We start from the raw sequence: 14,482 nt of genomic DNA, 5'->3' as shown, positions 1-14,482 counted from the left end.
TGGAAACAGATGTGCCCAGTGACTGTATTTATTTCAGTGGTAATGACTACAGCAATCAGTTGCCAATAATTATATGTGAGCGAATGCTGTACTATTTAGTACTTTCACATTTTCATTGTTTCTTAAAATTCACTGACACATTTGCATAAGTGGCTGCTTCTTTAAAGTTGCTGTTGGGCAGAAATACTCAGCCGTCAGCCTACATTAATCGTTGATTTCGACCTCTATAGTCCAACGTCTTTCACTGTGACGACAAGCGAAACTGTTTTCTATACCATTAAATATCGTTTTTCAGTTTTATGGTTATTGGGATTAAAAATCAAAACATTTATATTCATTTACAACTTATTAACTACATAAAATTGTGAGAATTTTAGATTCACTCCTCAACCTTGGGATATATGACTGAGAGTTTAGCATCCTTTCTCAACACTTTATTGTCTAGATCGCATGTTTTGTTACATAGATAATCAGTTTCAGCCAGTTCAATGACCATCTTCAGATCTTTAAAGGTCGATACATCTTATCGAAACCAAAAATGTTTTAACACAATTAAGTAGAGTGCACTATCTATTCGGTAATATCAATGCTGTTTAATAAGTACTCGAATTTTTGTGTACAACACGTAAAAAAGTATGAAGTCATCATTAACATTACACAACTGTGCTATATGGTCATTACCTACCTATAATCCCCGAATTTACAACACATTACATTTTCTGAGATAATAACCATAAGCAACATAACACTCCATTCTGTATGAACAAATTAAATTGTCCCGCTGAAGGAAACAGTCAAACTAATTGCTGCATATCATTTATAACTTAAATCGTAGCTATTGTCACCAAGTCGCAGTACAGTACGATACATCTGATGTATGAAGTTACACCACTGTATATTCTGTTACAAAATAATGAAATACATCAGTTACCTAAAATCTGTTTGTAGACCTGAGGCTATATGTTAAACATAACAGTATACACTCCTGGAAATGGAAAAAAGAACACATTGACACCGGTGTGTCAGACCCACCATACTTGCTCCGGACACTGCGAGAGGGCTGTACAAGCAATGATCACACGCACGGCACAGCGGACACACCAGGAACCGCGGTGTTGGCCGTCGAATGGCGCTAGCTGCGCAGCATTTGTGCACCGCCGCCGTCAGTGTCAGCCAGTTTGCCGTGGCATACGGAGCTCCATCGCAGTCTTTAACACTGGTAGCATGCCGCGACAGCGTGGATGTGAACCGTATGTGCAGTTGACGGACTTTGAGCGAGGGCGTATAGTGGGCATGCGGGAGGCCGGGTGGACGTACCGCCGAATTGCTCAACACGTGGGGCGTGAGGTCTCCACAGTACATCGATGTTGTCGCCAGTGGTCGGCGGAAGGTGCACGTGCCTGTCGACCTGGGACCGGACCGCAGCGACGCACGGATGCACGCCAAGACCGTAGGATCCTACGCAGTGCCGTAGGGGACCGCACCGCCACTTCCCAGCAAATTAGGGACACTGTTGCTCCTGGGGTATCGGCGAGGACCATTCGCAACCGTCTCCATGAAGCTGGGCTACGGTCCCGCACACCGTTAGGCCGTCTTCCGCTCACGCCCCAACATCGTGCAGCCCGCCTCCAGTGGTGTCGCGACAGGCGTGAATGGAGGGACGAATGGAGACGTGTCGTCTTCAGCGATGAGAGTCGCTTCTGCCTTGGTGCCAATGATGGTCGTATGCGTGTTTGGCGCCGTACAGGTGAGCGCCACAATCAGGACTGCATACGACCGAGGCACACAGGGCCAACACCCGGCATCATGGTGTGGGGAGCGATCTCCTACACTGGCCGTACACCACTGGTGATCGTCGAGGGGACACTGAATAGTGCACGGTACATCCAAACCGTCATCGAACCCATCGTTCTACCATTCCTAGACCGGAAAGGGAACTTGCTGTTCCAACAGGACAATGCACGTCCGCATGTATCCCGTGCCACCCAACATGCTCTAGAAGGTGTAAGTCAACTACCCTGGCCAGCAAGATCTCCGGATCTGTCCCCCATTGAGCATGTTTGGGACTGGATGAAGCGTCGTCTCACGCGGTCTGCACGTCCAGCACGAACGCTGGTCCAACTGAGGCGCCAGGTGGAAATGGCATGGCAAGCCGTTCCACAGGACTAAATCCAGCATCTCTACGATCGTCTCCATGGGAGAATAGCAGCCTGCATTGCTGCGAAAGGTGGATATACACTGTACTAGTGCCGACATTGTGCATGCTCTGTTGCCTGTGTCTATGTGCCTGTGGTTCTGTCAGTGTGATCATGTGATGTATCTGACCCCAGGAATGTGTCAATAAAGTTTCCCCTTCCTGGGACAATGAATTCACGGTGTTATTATTTCAATTTCCAGGAGTGTATTATAGAATACAGTGATCTTGTTACATACATTTAAGTACTGAAAACATAAGTTGCACAGATATTTAAGGTACGAGATTCAAGATCGCTTATCAAAATTTGTTTTATGAAAACTCCACGGGACAGAGTAGTACCACTGTGAAAAATATATGTAAATAACGTGAATCCAATAATATGTTAAAATACTTAAAATATGTAAGCTGCAAATATCTTTAAGGCACGACATTCAAGCTCGTTTTATCAAATTTTTTACATGAAAACGCCATGACACAGAGCTTACCAGTCTTGTAAGTTCGTATAAATAACCTGGTATCCAGTAATTAGATGGACAGGAACCTCTGACAACTACTACGTTTCATGAACAGAAAAGGTATATGAAACGTATTACGAACCTATAAATATATTCCTAAGACATCTGTCTCTACCGACCATATGCCTCAACACACTAAGTAAATAACGCAATAGATATTATTCCCACGTTCAGTTTTATAATACACAACTAGAACAAGAACATTGTGAAGTCTTGTGGACCTTATATTATACCTCAGGATACTACCTGCACCGGCCATACGCCGTAGAACATTACGTCAATACAGTAATAGACGCTCTGCTTTTATTCTGTACTATCAGGCAGAGCATATAAGTTCCAGACAGATTACCCAACCAATAGCGAGAACTATAATATGTCGCTAGATATACAGGGTCCTTGATGGACAGCAAGCAGTTGAGATTATAGTAATGCGTAGCTCGATATTTACATTACGCAAATGTTGCATTACACTTATTTCATGGTAACATTGTAAAATCACTACATGTAAACAACCTGACATCTAGTAACTAATTGAATAAGGTCTTTTAAGAACTACTACATTAAAATACAATAAAATAAATAATGTGTAAGACGTATGTAATGCAGACATCGAGCTACGTATTACGGTTCTCGCAAATGTTTGTAATCTACCTGGATCCCAAACACTGTTTGATAGTACAGAATAAAAGTGAAATATCTATCGACTTAGTGTCCTTTAGCATATGGCTAACGCAGATACGTACTGTCTTTCCGGCATAAAAGCAGTAGAGACATGAATTTTAAAAATGTATTTCTTGTTTCATAACACGTCGTCATATACTTGTCCTGTTCATGAATCGTACTGTAATAGTTGGTAAAAGATCTTATCCAATTAGTTACTGGATGTCAAGTTGTATATAGTTGTAACTTAGTAGATCGCCTCCTGCTCCCGCTGACGATGTCACGTAATCAGTGGAATGAATGACCTTGTTCTTAACTGACCATCATACTGTACGCTACCATTACTGGAAATTCGAGCGTTCTAAATCTGGATGGTAAGTTAACTGAAATGTGTGGAATCCGTGACTTGCCTTTACTTTTTCCGATTAATATTTTCGTTCCTCTTTAGTTCGTTAGAAGCTTTACTTAGTGGCTTTAGGTATTCTTTTGGGAAGTTTACGCTTTCGTCTGGTGCGTAATCCAGCCTTATACACGGTGTTTCAAAAATAGAGGGCGTAGTTTCAGGTATGTACTCCCCCTATGTAGGCCTAGGCAATAGAAAATGTTCATTACAACATGCATACAGAAATGCTTGGTTTCCGAGTTACAGTCTTAAAAAACTGTGATATTCACCAGAACATTCTTCTTCCCGCTAGTACCAAGAGGACAGTTAATACCAAGGCGAACGGAACATTGGGTGTTGTGTTTCACGTTCGATGTTACTGCAATATGGCAAAAGTCAACTTCATGTACAATAAGATGGACGGCAATGCTGAGCTAGATCGTGGTTTGAACGAAGAGAGATACACATAGCGAAGATGTCTAGATAGGAAGACATTTGAAGGTCTCCATCGCCGTCTGTGAGCTCGTGGAAAGTTTACACCTCCTTGTTTGGAGAGGGAACGACCAAGATCTCCAACTCCGGATGTAGAGGAGGAGACTCTGAATTCTGTGCACGTGGCGGCTCCTGTCAGTATGCAAAGGTTAGCATTGCAAGTGAATGTTTGGCTGGAGACTGTTGCCAGAACAACAGTTGCATCCCTATCATATGCAAACTATTTAGGCCCTGTCACCAGGATATTACGCTGCACGTATTATTTGTTCCCCCGATAGTTCTTGCAGCAGTGTTCTACAGATCAGATCTTTACTGCTTTAGCATTTGTGAATGTATGCTTTCCCCGCGTATACAGCTGGCGAATAGTTCTCGGGCTTCCAGCCGGGTGGCGATGTCTTCAAACTGCGACGTTTCGACGAGTGACATACTCATCATCTTCTGGCGAAGTGCCGAGACTTTGCGGATGCCGGTCCCTTTATACCTGCGGTGTGCCCCCCACCACCTGGCCGCGTTAGGCTGGGTCCAGAGGAGCCGGCGGGCGGGGTGGAGGGGGAAGCGGGTGCGCCGTTCGTGTCTCCGTCAGAGCATTCTGATCGCGTCTCGTGAGCTGGACGGTTCTTGTTGCGTTCCTGGCGTACTGCGGCTAATGCTGGATTCCAGGCCGCGCTCAGTTGATAGCCTTCGTCCCTGTTCACAAGATTCTCGTGGACCCGTATTCACAAATACCAAAGCAGTAAAGATCTGATCTGTAGAACGGGTCCACGAGAATCTTGTGAACAGGGACGAAGGCTATCAACTGAACGCGGCCTGGAATCCAGCATTAGCCGCAGTACGCCAGGAACGCAACAAGAACCGTCCAGCTCACAAGACGCGATCAGAATGCTCTGACGCAGACACGAACGGCGCACCCGCTTCCCCTTCCACCCCGCCCGCCGGCTCCTCTGGACCCAGCCTCCCGCGGCCAGGTGGTGGGGGGCACACCGCAGGTATAAAGGGACCGGCATCCGCAAAGCACTTCGCCAGAAGATGATGAGTATGTCACTCGTCGAAACGTCGCAGTTTGAAGACATCGCCACCCGGCTGGAAGCCCGAGAACTCTTCGCCTGCTTTAGTATTGTTCAAAGTTGAAGCACAGTTCGCACTGATGACATTACCAAATTCCACAGTCAGAATGAATGGGCGTCTGAAAACCCACATGGAATTGTTCCATCTCACCACCAAGTGCTGTCATCCCTCAGTATGTGGCCAGTATCGCTCGTGACCCATTAGTTGGACCCCATGCACTTGTAAACAAGCTTATGGGGCAGGCGGACACAGACGTCCTCTAATATACCTTTCCACATTGTTTCAAAAACAGCCCCTTTGATATTTCGTCAACGAGGTTTCTTGCATGACAGCAAGCTTGCACACTTCAGTCGTACTGTGGTTCAAATGGCTCTGAGCACTATGGGACTCAACTGCTGAGGTCATTAGTCCCCTAGAACTTAGAACTAGTTAAACCTAATTAACCTAACGACATCACAAACATCCATGCCCGAGGCAGGATTCGAACCTGCGACCGTAGCGGTCTTGCGGTTCCAGACTGCAGCGCCTTTAACCGCACGGCCACTTCGGCCGGCCCAGTCGTACTGTTTGCTGGTATTTTGATTAAATGTTTCCTGATCAATGGACAGGTAGAGGTGACCCGATTGCTTAGCCTTCATGCTCACCTGACTTAATCCCTGTCGATTTCTGATTCCTGGTGCATTTAAAATTATTGGTCTGCTTGTCTCCGGTGTCTGACGTAGAATTCCATCGGAACCAAAACCTGTTGGACTGTCAATAAATACGCATAACTCCTGAATTTGGAATCGTATTCGCAGTGGCATGAGACACCGATGTGAGGCCTGTGTTCAAGCAGGAGTTGGATACTTCGAATATCGTCTGTAAAGAAAACTATCTCTGCGAGGAAAAATCTTCTGGTGAATATCATTGTTTTAAAAAGAACACCGAAACCGTGCATTCCCGAACACAGGTCGTAAGGAATTTCTTATGGGCTAATGCATACCTGAAATTACGCACACTATTTTTGAAATACCCTATATACAGAATGTACTGGATGGTTATAATCAAAGTGCAGCTACTCAGGGAGGTCCAGAGTTGCCTGTAATTATCGTATGGCAGCGAAACTTGGCAGATATGCTACTGAGATAATTTTACGCTGGAGAAAAATTACTTCCAATTTTGGCCACCGGGTGCAACTCTGGCACTGTACACCGTCTCGTCGACGTTTCCGGTGCTCATATTGAACAAATTGTGTAAGTGACAGTTAATAATAACACCAACATTATGACGTACTCACCTGTTGACGTTTTCTGCCTACGCCCCGTACGTAATCCACTATATACGGGAACATTTTTATATTTTTTTCATGCATTTACAGCGCCAGATCTGCACCTGGTATCTAAAATTGAAACTGGTTTTTTTTTCAGCTTAAATCGGTTACGCCATAACACATTAGAATATCTACCAAGTTTAGATGGTATATTATGTACACTACTGGCCATTAAAATTGCTACACCACGAAGATGACGTGCTACAGACGCGAAATTTAACCGACAGGAAGAAGATGCTGTGATATGCAAATGATAAGCTTTTCAGAGCATTCACACTAGGTTGGCGCCGGTGGCGACACCTACAACGTGCTGACACAAGGAACGTTTGCAACCGGTTTCTCATACACAAACAGCAGTTGACCGGCGTTGCCTGGTGAAACGTTGTTGTGACGCCTCGTGTAAGGAGGAGAAATGCGTACCATCACGTTTCCGACTTTGATAAACGTCGGATTGTAGCCTATCGCGATTGCGGTTTATCGTATCGCGACATTGCTGCTCGCGTTGGTCGAGATCCAATAACTGTTAGCAGAATACGGAATCAGTGGGTTCAGGAGGGTAATACGGAGCGCTGTGCTGGATCCCAACGGCCTCGTATCACTAGCGGGCATCTTATCCACATGGCTCTAATGGATCGTGCAGCTACGTCTCGATTCCTGAGTCAACAGATGGGGACGTTTGAAAGACAACAACCATCTGCACGAACAGTTCGATGACGTTTGCAGCAGCATGGAGTATCAGCTCGGAGACCACGGCTGCTGTTACCCTTGACGCTGCATCACAGACAGGAGTGCCTGTGATGGCGTACTCAACGACGAACCTGGGTGCACGAATGGCAAAACGTCATTTTTTCGGATGAGTCCAGGTCCTGTTTACAACATCATGATGGTCGCATCCGTGTTCGGTGACATCACGGTGAACGTACATTGGAAGCGTGTATTCGTCATCGCCATACTGGCATATCACCCGGTGTGATGGAATGGGGTTGCCATTGGTTACACGTCTCGGTCACCTCTTGTTCGCAGTGACGGAACTTTGAACAGTGGACGTTACATTTCAGATGTGTTACGACCCGTGGCTCTACCCTTCATTCGATCCCTGCGAAACCCTACATTTCAGCAGGATAATATACGACCGCATGTTGCAGGTCCTGTACGGGCCTTTCTGAATACAGAAGATGTTCGACTGCTGCCCTGGCCAGCACGTTCTCCAGATCTCTCACCAACTGAAAACGTCTGGTCAATGGTGGCCGAGCAACTGGCTCGTCACAATACGCCAGTCACTACTCTCGATGAACTGTGGTATCGTGTTGAAGCTGCATGAGCAGCTGTACCTGTACACGCTATCCGAGCTCTGTTTGATTCAATGCCCAGGCGTATCGAGGCCGTTATTACGGCCAGGGGTGGTTGTTCTGGGTACTGATTTCTCAGCATCTATGCACCCAAATTGTGTGAAAATGTAATCACATATAAGTTCTAGTATAGTATATTTTTCCAATGAATATCCGTGTATCATCTGCATTTCTTCTTGGTGTAGCAATTTTAATGGCCAGTAGTGTAAAATTACAGGCCACACTGGTCCTACGTGAGTAGCTACACTTTCAGTATAACCACCCGGTAGACGCCATTCCTCCAGACTATTTTTTGCTGTTCCTGGAAAGATAGCCCACTGCATATCCAAACATGTAGCACACTTTCTTGCATGCCGCCTGGGTAGTGCTGCAGTTTTAGTGTCCAGCTGCGTGGATTGGAAGTGACGAGCTAGAGCGACAAGACCTACTGCCTCAGGGAAATAAAAGATAAATAAACTCTAGAAAGATATGTCGCTCTAGGTGTGAAGTTTTATGCTAGTGTTTTCGCAGCTGCCGGCCAGGGACCAAGCGCTGCTGCTGGAGGAGGCCTGGGGTGAGCTGTTCGTGCTGAGCGCCGCCCAGTGGGAGCTGCCTCTGGACGAAGGTGAGTCAGCCACCATATTCTTCCTTATCATCATCATCATCATTGTCATCATCATCATCATGCAGTATGTCATTGGCTTATAAGCGTCCTGTCTGATATGAAAAGCTGATTACCTGATGCCTGATTTAAGAAAAAGGCCCCCTCACGTACAGTGTTTCGACCCATGACTCAAATTTAGTAACGCGATCTGACTGCAAAGAATTATTGGAGAATTATCTTGACAGTGGCGCATACTTTTTGCAGTGCAACGATCCATAATGGGCACAGCAAAACGAAAACTGTGTATCGCCACCATTATTTTTTTAGCAAGAGGCAATGGAAGTGGATCAATCTGGAGCCGACCACAGTTACGTCACGGACTACCCGCTAATGTGATAAAAACTGTCACCATGACCTCAAGCGATTACAACATTAGTAGGCCAGCAGACGGAGTAGTCATAATAACAGCAACACGGCAGAAAGACAGAACCACTGTTGTGTGGTGGCTTGGTTACTTCATGCCTAAGCAAAGTGTTCTGTTGGGGCTACGTAACGGGCATTGATGCCTAGGCAGAATAATGATGCACCAAGCACGTGTAAATACTCTTAATTTTTAGACAGATGCGTGCAGTCTGGCAGCTGCAATCTTCGAGCAGAAGTCCACACCAGTCTATGAGTCGACAAGCTGCCACTGTGAGGTTTGGCGTCCAATAACGGAAGGCCTGCTTCTAGCTGTGAGTCCCACGGTGTGGATTAAGCGGCTCCTATCTGGTGGGCCACCTCTGGCCCTGTTTCCAGCCGCTGTCAGCCTCCTATCCTGGTGGGCTACCCAAGACCGGGGTCGGACAGTTGCTCACACCCCCAGCTTCGCCTGTGTGGCCATACAGTTGCTCACTGCGTCCGTAAGCAAGGGCAGGCGCTACTGCTGAGGGCTGTCTTGCCCTGCGGGCCCACAGCGGGATCCCGCATTTTCTGGCGCGAAAGCTGCGAAGCTGCGTCCAGTCGGCGCACACGCAGCCACGTTCACCAGTCAGCATTGCTACTGAGTCGCTGGCGTCACCGCAAACCACTTTCTTATTTCGGCGCCTCCACACCTGCCATCTTCTTCAAACACACTGGCGGCTGCTGCCACCGCAAAGCTTCGCTAAAACTACTGTTGGATGTTCACTAATAAAATGTATATTTAATCAATGATGTTTTTCTTGACAACACATGAGCCTGCAACCCGATAACCATTGGCTATTCACATTGATACCCAGGGCGGTGAATTACTGCTTCCTGAAGTTACCAAATCAGTTCCACCACCCACTGTAGTGGCCACCAACCTCCGGTCATTACAACTTAAAGTCGGTGAACATTGGTCAGACGCCCTGCTAAACCCGCAGGACAGGACAGGTAGTTTAAATTGTGGAAAGGGGCCAAAATAAGCGGCTGTCAGTTACACTCGAACATACAACTTTATTTATTTGACCAAACATTAGAAGAGCCAAGAAAATTTTTTAAAAAATGCAGCATCAATTTTTGGAACTTCATAATCGACTGAATACGCCATACAATCTCATGCCTTAAGGGCAAGACCACTTTAATTTAAAATCGGCTGAAAGCCAATAGCTTAAAACTCAAACCAAAATCGGAAATTAAAAAGGCAGAAGGCCTTATCCTAAATCAGTTTTTTCAATTAGGCTAAAGGCACAAACAATCTCACACCTTAAGAGCAAAACAACTTTAATTTTTTAAAAATCGGCTGAAGGCTCATCTCTTAAGACTCAAACCAAAATTAAATTTTTATAAGGCCGAAGTCCTTACCTTAAAACAGTTCTTTAATTAGGCTGAAGGCCCAACCAATGTGGCCGGCCGAAGTGGCCGTGCGGTTCTAGCCGCTGCAGTCTGGAACCGCGAGATTGCTACGGTCGCAGGTTCGAATCCTGCATCGGGCATGGATGTGTATGGTGTCCTTAGGTTAGTTAGGTGTAACTAGTTCTAAGTTCTAGGGGACTAATGACCTCAGAAGTTGAGTCCCATAGTGCTCAGAGCCATTTGAACCATTTGAACCAACGAATGTGGCACCTTAAGAGCAAAACAACTTTAATTCAAAATCAGCTGAAGGCTCATCACTTAAGACTCAACAAATGAAATTTTTAAAAAGAAAGGCCAAAGACCTTATTTAAAACAGTTCTTTAAATTAGGCTGAAGGCCCAAACAATCTTATGCCTTAAGGGCAAAATAACCTTAGTTTAAAAATCGGCTAGAAGCCACACAAATACAAACAACAAAAACAAATACGAAAATCCAGTACACCCAACTGCACTCAGAAGTTTCCGAGGGTCAGCCTGGAATTCAAACACGAACGCTCACTTAGGTGAGACAGGCAATCGGACCAACCATTCTCGATCCGACGACAACCCAACCGACAGACAGTCAAGGGACCCACCGACAAGATAACTTCCGCTCCACCCGACCAGCACACAACAGGGAGTTCAATGGAACAACGTAGAAGATCTTGGCGCCCACAACCAATTATACATTGAGCTGTCAAACTACACACCGTGCTGGACAGCGACAACACGATGAGGAAGCTACACTGCCTGAAATTTACGTCAACGGCCAGAGCAGGTAACCGGAACGTTAACGGCCACAAGGCAGAAGATTCCGCTGGTGCACTTCAACTCAAAATAACCAAGTACAGTTAAACTCCACCGGAGGGTGGCTAAAATTTGCCATCTTGGAAACACACGTTGGTGCTCACGGGAATGTCCCAACAGCCAACAACGAAATCCAAACGACACAATGTGAACAGTCGTGACTTGCTGGTAGATTAAGTCAAAACTCAACTTTCGTGTCCAGGATCGGTGAGCCACGGACATCGTAGCAATGGGAACAGCACCACACACTCCGACCGCGCGTAGACGCCTCCAGTGGCCCCGGCCAAACTACCGCCGCGGAAATTTCCTCCCTGGTCCACGCCAACCGACCAACTGCTCGCACACAGCACAGCCGGAAACTATAAGCGCCAGGCCAAAGATAGTACATGGTGCGAATATCGATACACGCCGCTGCTGCCACTCGCGGAGAGAGAGGATAACAGCATAATCGCGATGACCGCGGGAGACTAATCACAGAATAGCAACCAAGGTTTAATCCGACAGATTGAGTCAGCCACGGCTCAATGGGCAGTCGTACCACATACCTCACCAAGTATTACCTGGGTTACAGCCAATCGCTGTGCAAATGGGCATGTAATACCCAAAGTGTTAGAAGATTACGGTATTATAAGGCACTGAATGAACGTATTTTCTGTAAAACAAAGCATAACGTCTCTATCACCTGCATAACGTCTCTATCACCTCTGTCGGCTCCAAAACTTAAACTTTTGGTTGGAAAAGCTTGCAAAGAATGTGACTCGTATTCGCAGTGAGAAACCTACAAAATGTTACCAATTGCTGAAGGCGCATGATACGTTTCTTATCATGCGATCGTATACTCACACGGAGGAGAAGCCAGCATAATTCGTTTAAAGGGTGGTAAGAAAAATTGAATTTTGAAAACAAACTCATACAACTGACTTCAGAAAAGTATGTAAATCTTAGTAACACATGTTCTACTGGTGTCCTGGAAACACATGGCACTCAAAGTACCAGTACGTAAGAAAATCAAACAAGGAGTCGCAAAAAACTTACTACAAAGAGTCATCGATGGGGAACGTGACTGCCGGCCGGGGTGGCCGAGCGGTTCTAGGCGCTACAGTCCTGCCTCGGGCATGGATGTGTGTGATGTCCTTAGGTTAGTTAGGTTTAAGTAGTTCTAAGTTCTAGGGGACTGATGACCTCAGAAGTTAAGTCCCATGGTGCTCAGAGCCATCTGAACCATTTTGGGAACGTGACCCAGTTCATTGTACTACTGTTCGGCTTAATTGTTAGCAAGCAGATTCTTTACCGAACCTTGGAACAAACCTACCTCATGAATACTCAGAGACACGAAATTGGCCTGTGGGCTGTGTCAAAGAAGAACAGTACGTTTTGTATTATCCAGAAATAGGGGATACAGTGTCACGGACATGATTCAGGATTTGGGGTGGACATAATTAAAACAAAGGCGTTTTTCGTTGCGATGGGATCTTGTCACGAAATTTCAATCTCCAATTTTCTCCTTCAAATGCGAAAATATTTTGTGGACGCCGACCTACACAAGGAGAAACGATCATCGTAATAAAATAAGGGAAATCAGAGCTTGCACCGAAAGATATAGGTGTTAGTTTATCTCTGCGCTGTTCGAGACTGGAACAACAGAGAATTGTCATGAATGTGGTTCGATGAACACTCTGCCAGGCATTTAAGTATGATTTGCGGAGTATCCATGTAGATGCAGATGTAGATGCAGACTCCTTTAGTCACCTAATCGACATGGACGAATGCTGACTTTATGGTGAATGTTTTTTTAGAGGTAAATGACCACATACTAATGAAAGCTGTTAAGCCGCAGCATTCGCGGGAAGCTGACCGAAGGAGTAGCATTGCTCGACGACTAAGCTTCCACTCATTCAGCTCAGGACGCAGTCACAAATGTTGCTCTTTTGTCTTTCACATTTTTTATCACCACTTGTATTCTCACGACATGACACTCAGTGATCTCTTCCTGTTTCTTCAGATGAAGAAAGAATTGGGTGATAGATATTTTCATAATGATGACGAGGTTATTTTCGAGGTTGAAGGTTTTCCTCAACAACCAAAATGGACATCTATAACCACGGTTTCCGCCACGGCAGCCATGATTGGCAAAAATGTGACGCATTGAAGGATGAATACATAGGGTGTCTCCCAGGAGGAATGTTCAATATTCAGCGACATGATGGGAACGCTCATTTGAAGGAAAAAAACTTTATACGAACATATATCCAATTTCGAATGGTTTCTGATATAAAATACATTTAACGTACGTATGTGTTTGGGCTAGTGGCGCGCACGCGTATGTTTTACCCATTCGACTTCCATGGCGTGCCCAGCCCTACCTCGTTCCTTTCAACGTCTTTGCTCGGTATGTCTTTGTACCATTAAACTAGCCCGTTGTACACGGTGTGTTCTGACGGATTGAGAATGTGCAAGAGAGAAGCATCGGTTAACTAAGTTTGTACACGCTTTACCTAAAATGCCACACATCTACAGTAATGAAGAATATGCAGAAATGGTGTTATGTTTGCGGCTTCTGCGATGGTTGAGCCCCTGCCGCTGTCCAAGAACACCTTCGGCGCTTTCCGACATGTCGCATTCCTGATCGTAGAGTGTTTACCGTGGTTTTCAGTACACTGTGTGAAACAGGTAGCCTTCCAAGTTCCCATTTTTCTTCTCACTACGTAGTTCAACAGCTTGTGCGGGGAACAACAACACATAATTGAAATGGTGCAGCGTAGTCCTACTTGCAGCGCATGGTGACTTTCTGTACTTATCAGTGTCCCGCGAACACATGTATGGCTAACATTAATGTGGAAAACTCGTGCCCATTTCACATACAGCGTGTCCTCAGTCTTCTCATTGGCGACAGTGCCACACCATTTGAATTTTGTTACTGATCAAGTTACGATCGTCATTTGCTTGCATTGATACTATTCACATTTCCATGTAGTGGAATCAACAACACAGTAACAATCATTGATGGTCGCAGGACAGTCCACACGCTACAGTGGAAACCAATTTCCAAGTTCGTTTTTCAATCAATGTTTGGTGTGGCATGACCAGTACCATGCCGATAGGTCGAATCATTTCAGAAGAGCTAATGACAGGACAGAAATACTTGCACTTTTTTAAAAATTTGATAATTTTTTCATAATGCGGGGCCACAGTCAAAATACACTCCTGGAAATGGAAAAAAGAACACATTGACACCGGTGTGTCAGACCCACCATACTTGCTCCGGACACTGCGAGAGGGCTGTACAAG

General features: G+C 45.6%; 1 protein-coding gene across 1 annotated transcript in view; it reads left to right on the top strand.

Moving 5' to 3' along the window:
* Nucleotides 1-14,482, top strand: part of LOC126417164 (nuclear receptor subfamily 2 group E member 1-like) — a 212,903-nt gene that overhangs the window by 130,284 nt on the left and 68,137 nt on the right. Inside the window, exon 6 of the mRNA XM_050085062.1 lies at nt 8,480-8,573. Within this exon, the coding sequence (XP_049941019.1) occupies nt 8,480-8,573 (94 nt within the window). The remainder of the gene's footprint in view (nt 1-8,479; nt 8,574-14,482) is intronic.

The sequence above is a fragment of the Schistocerca serialis genome, chromosome 8 (genome assembly GCF_023864345.2).
Source record: "Schistocerca serialis cubense isolate TAMUIC-IGC-003099 chromosome 8, iqSchSeri2.2, whole genome shotgun sequence".
NCBI classification, from domain to species: Eukaryota; Metazoa; Arthropoda; class Insecta; order Orthoptera; family Acrididae; genus Schistocerca; species Schistocerca serialis.
The sequence above is the reverse complement of the archived record's forward strand: the minus strand, read 5'-3'. Positions and strand labels throughout refer to the sequence as shown.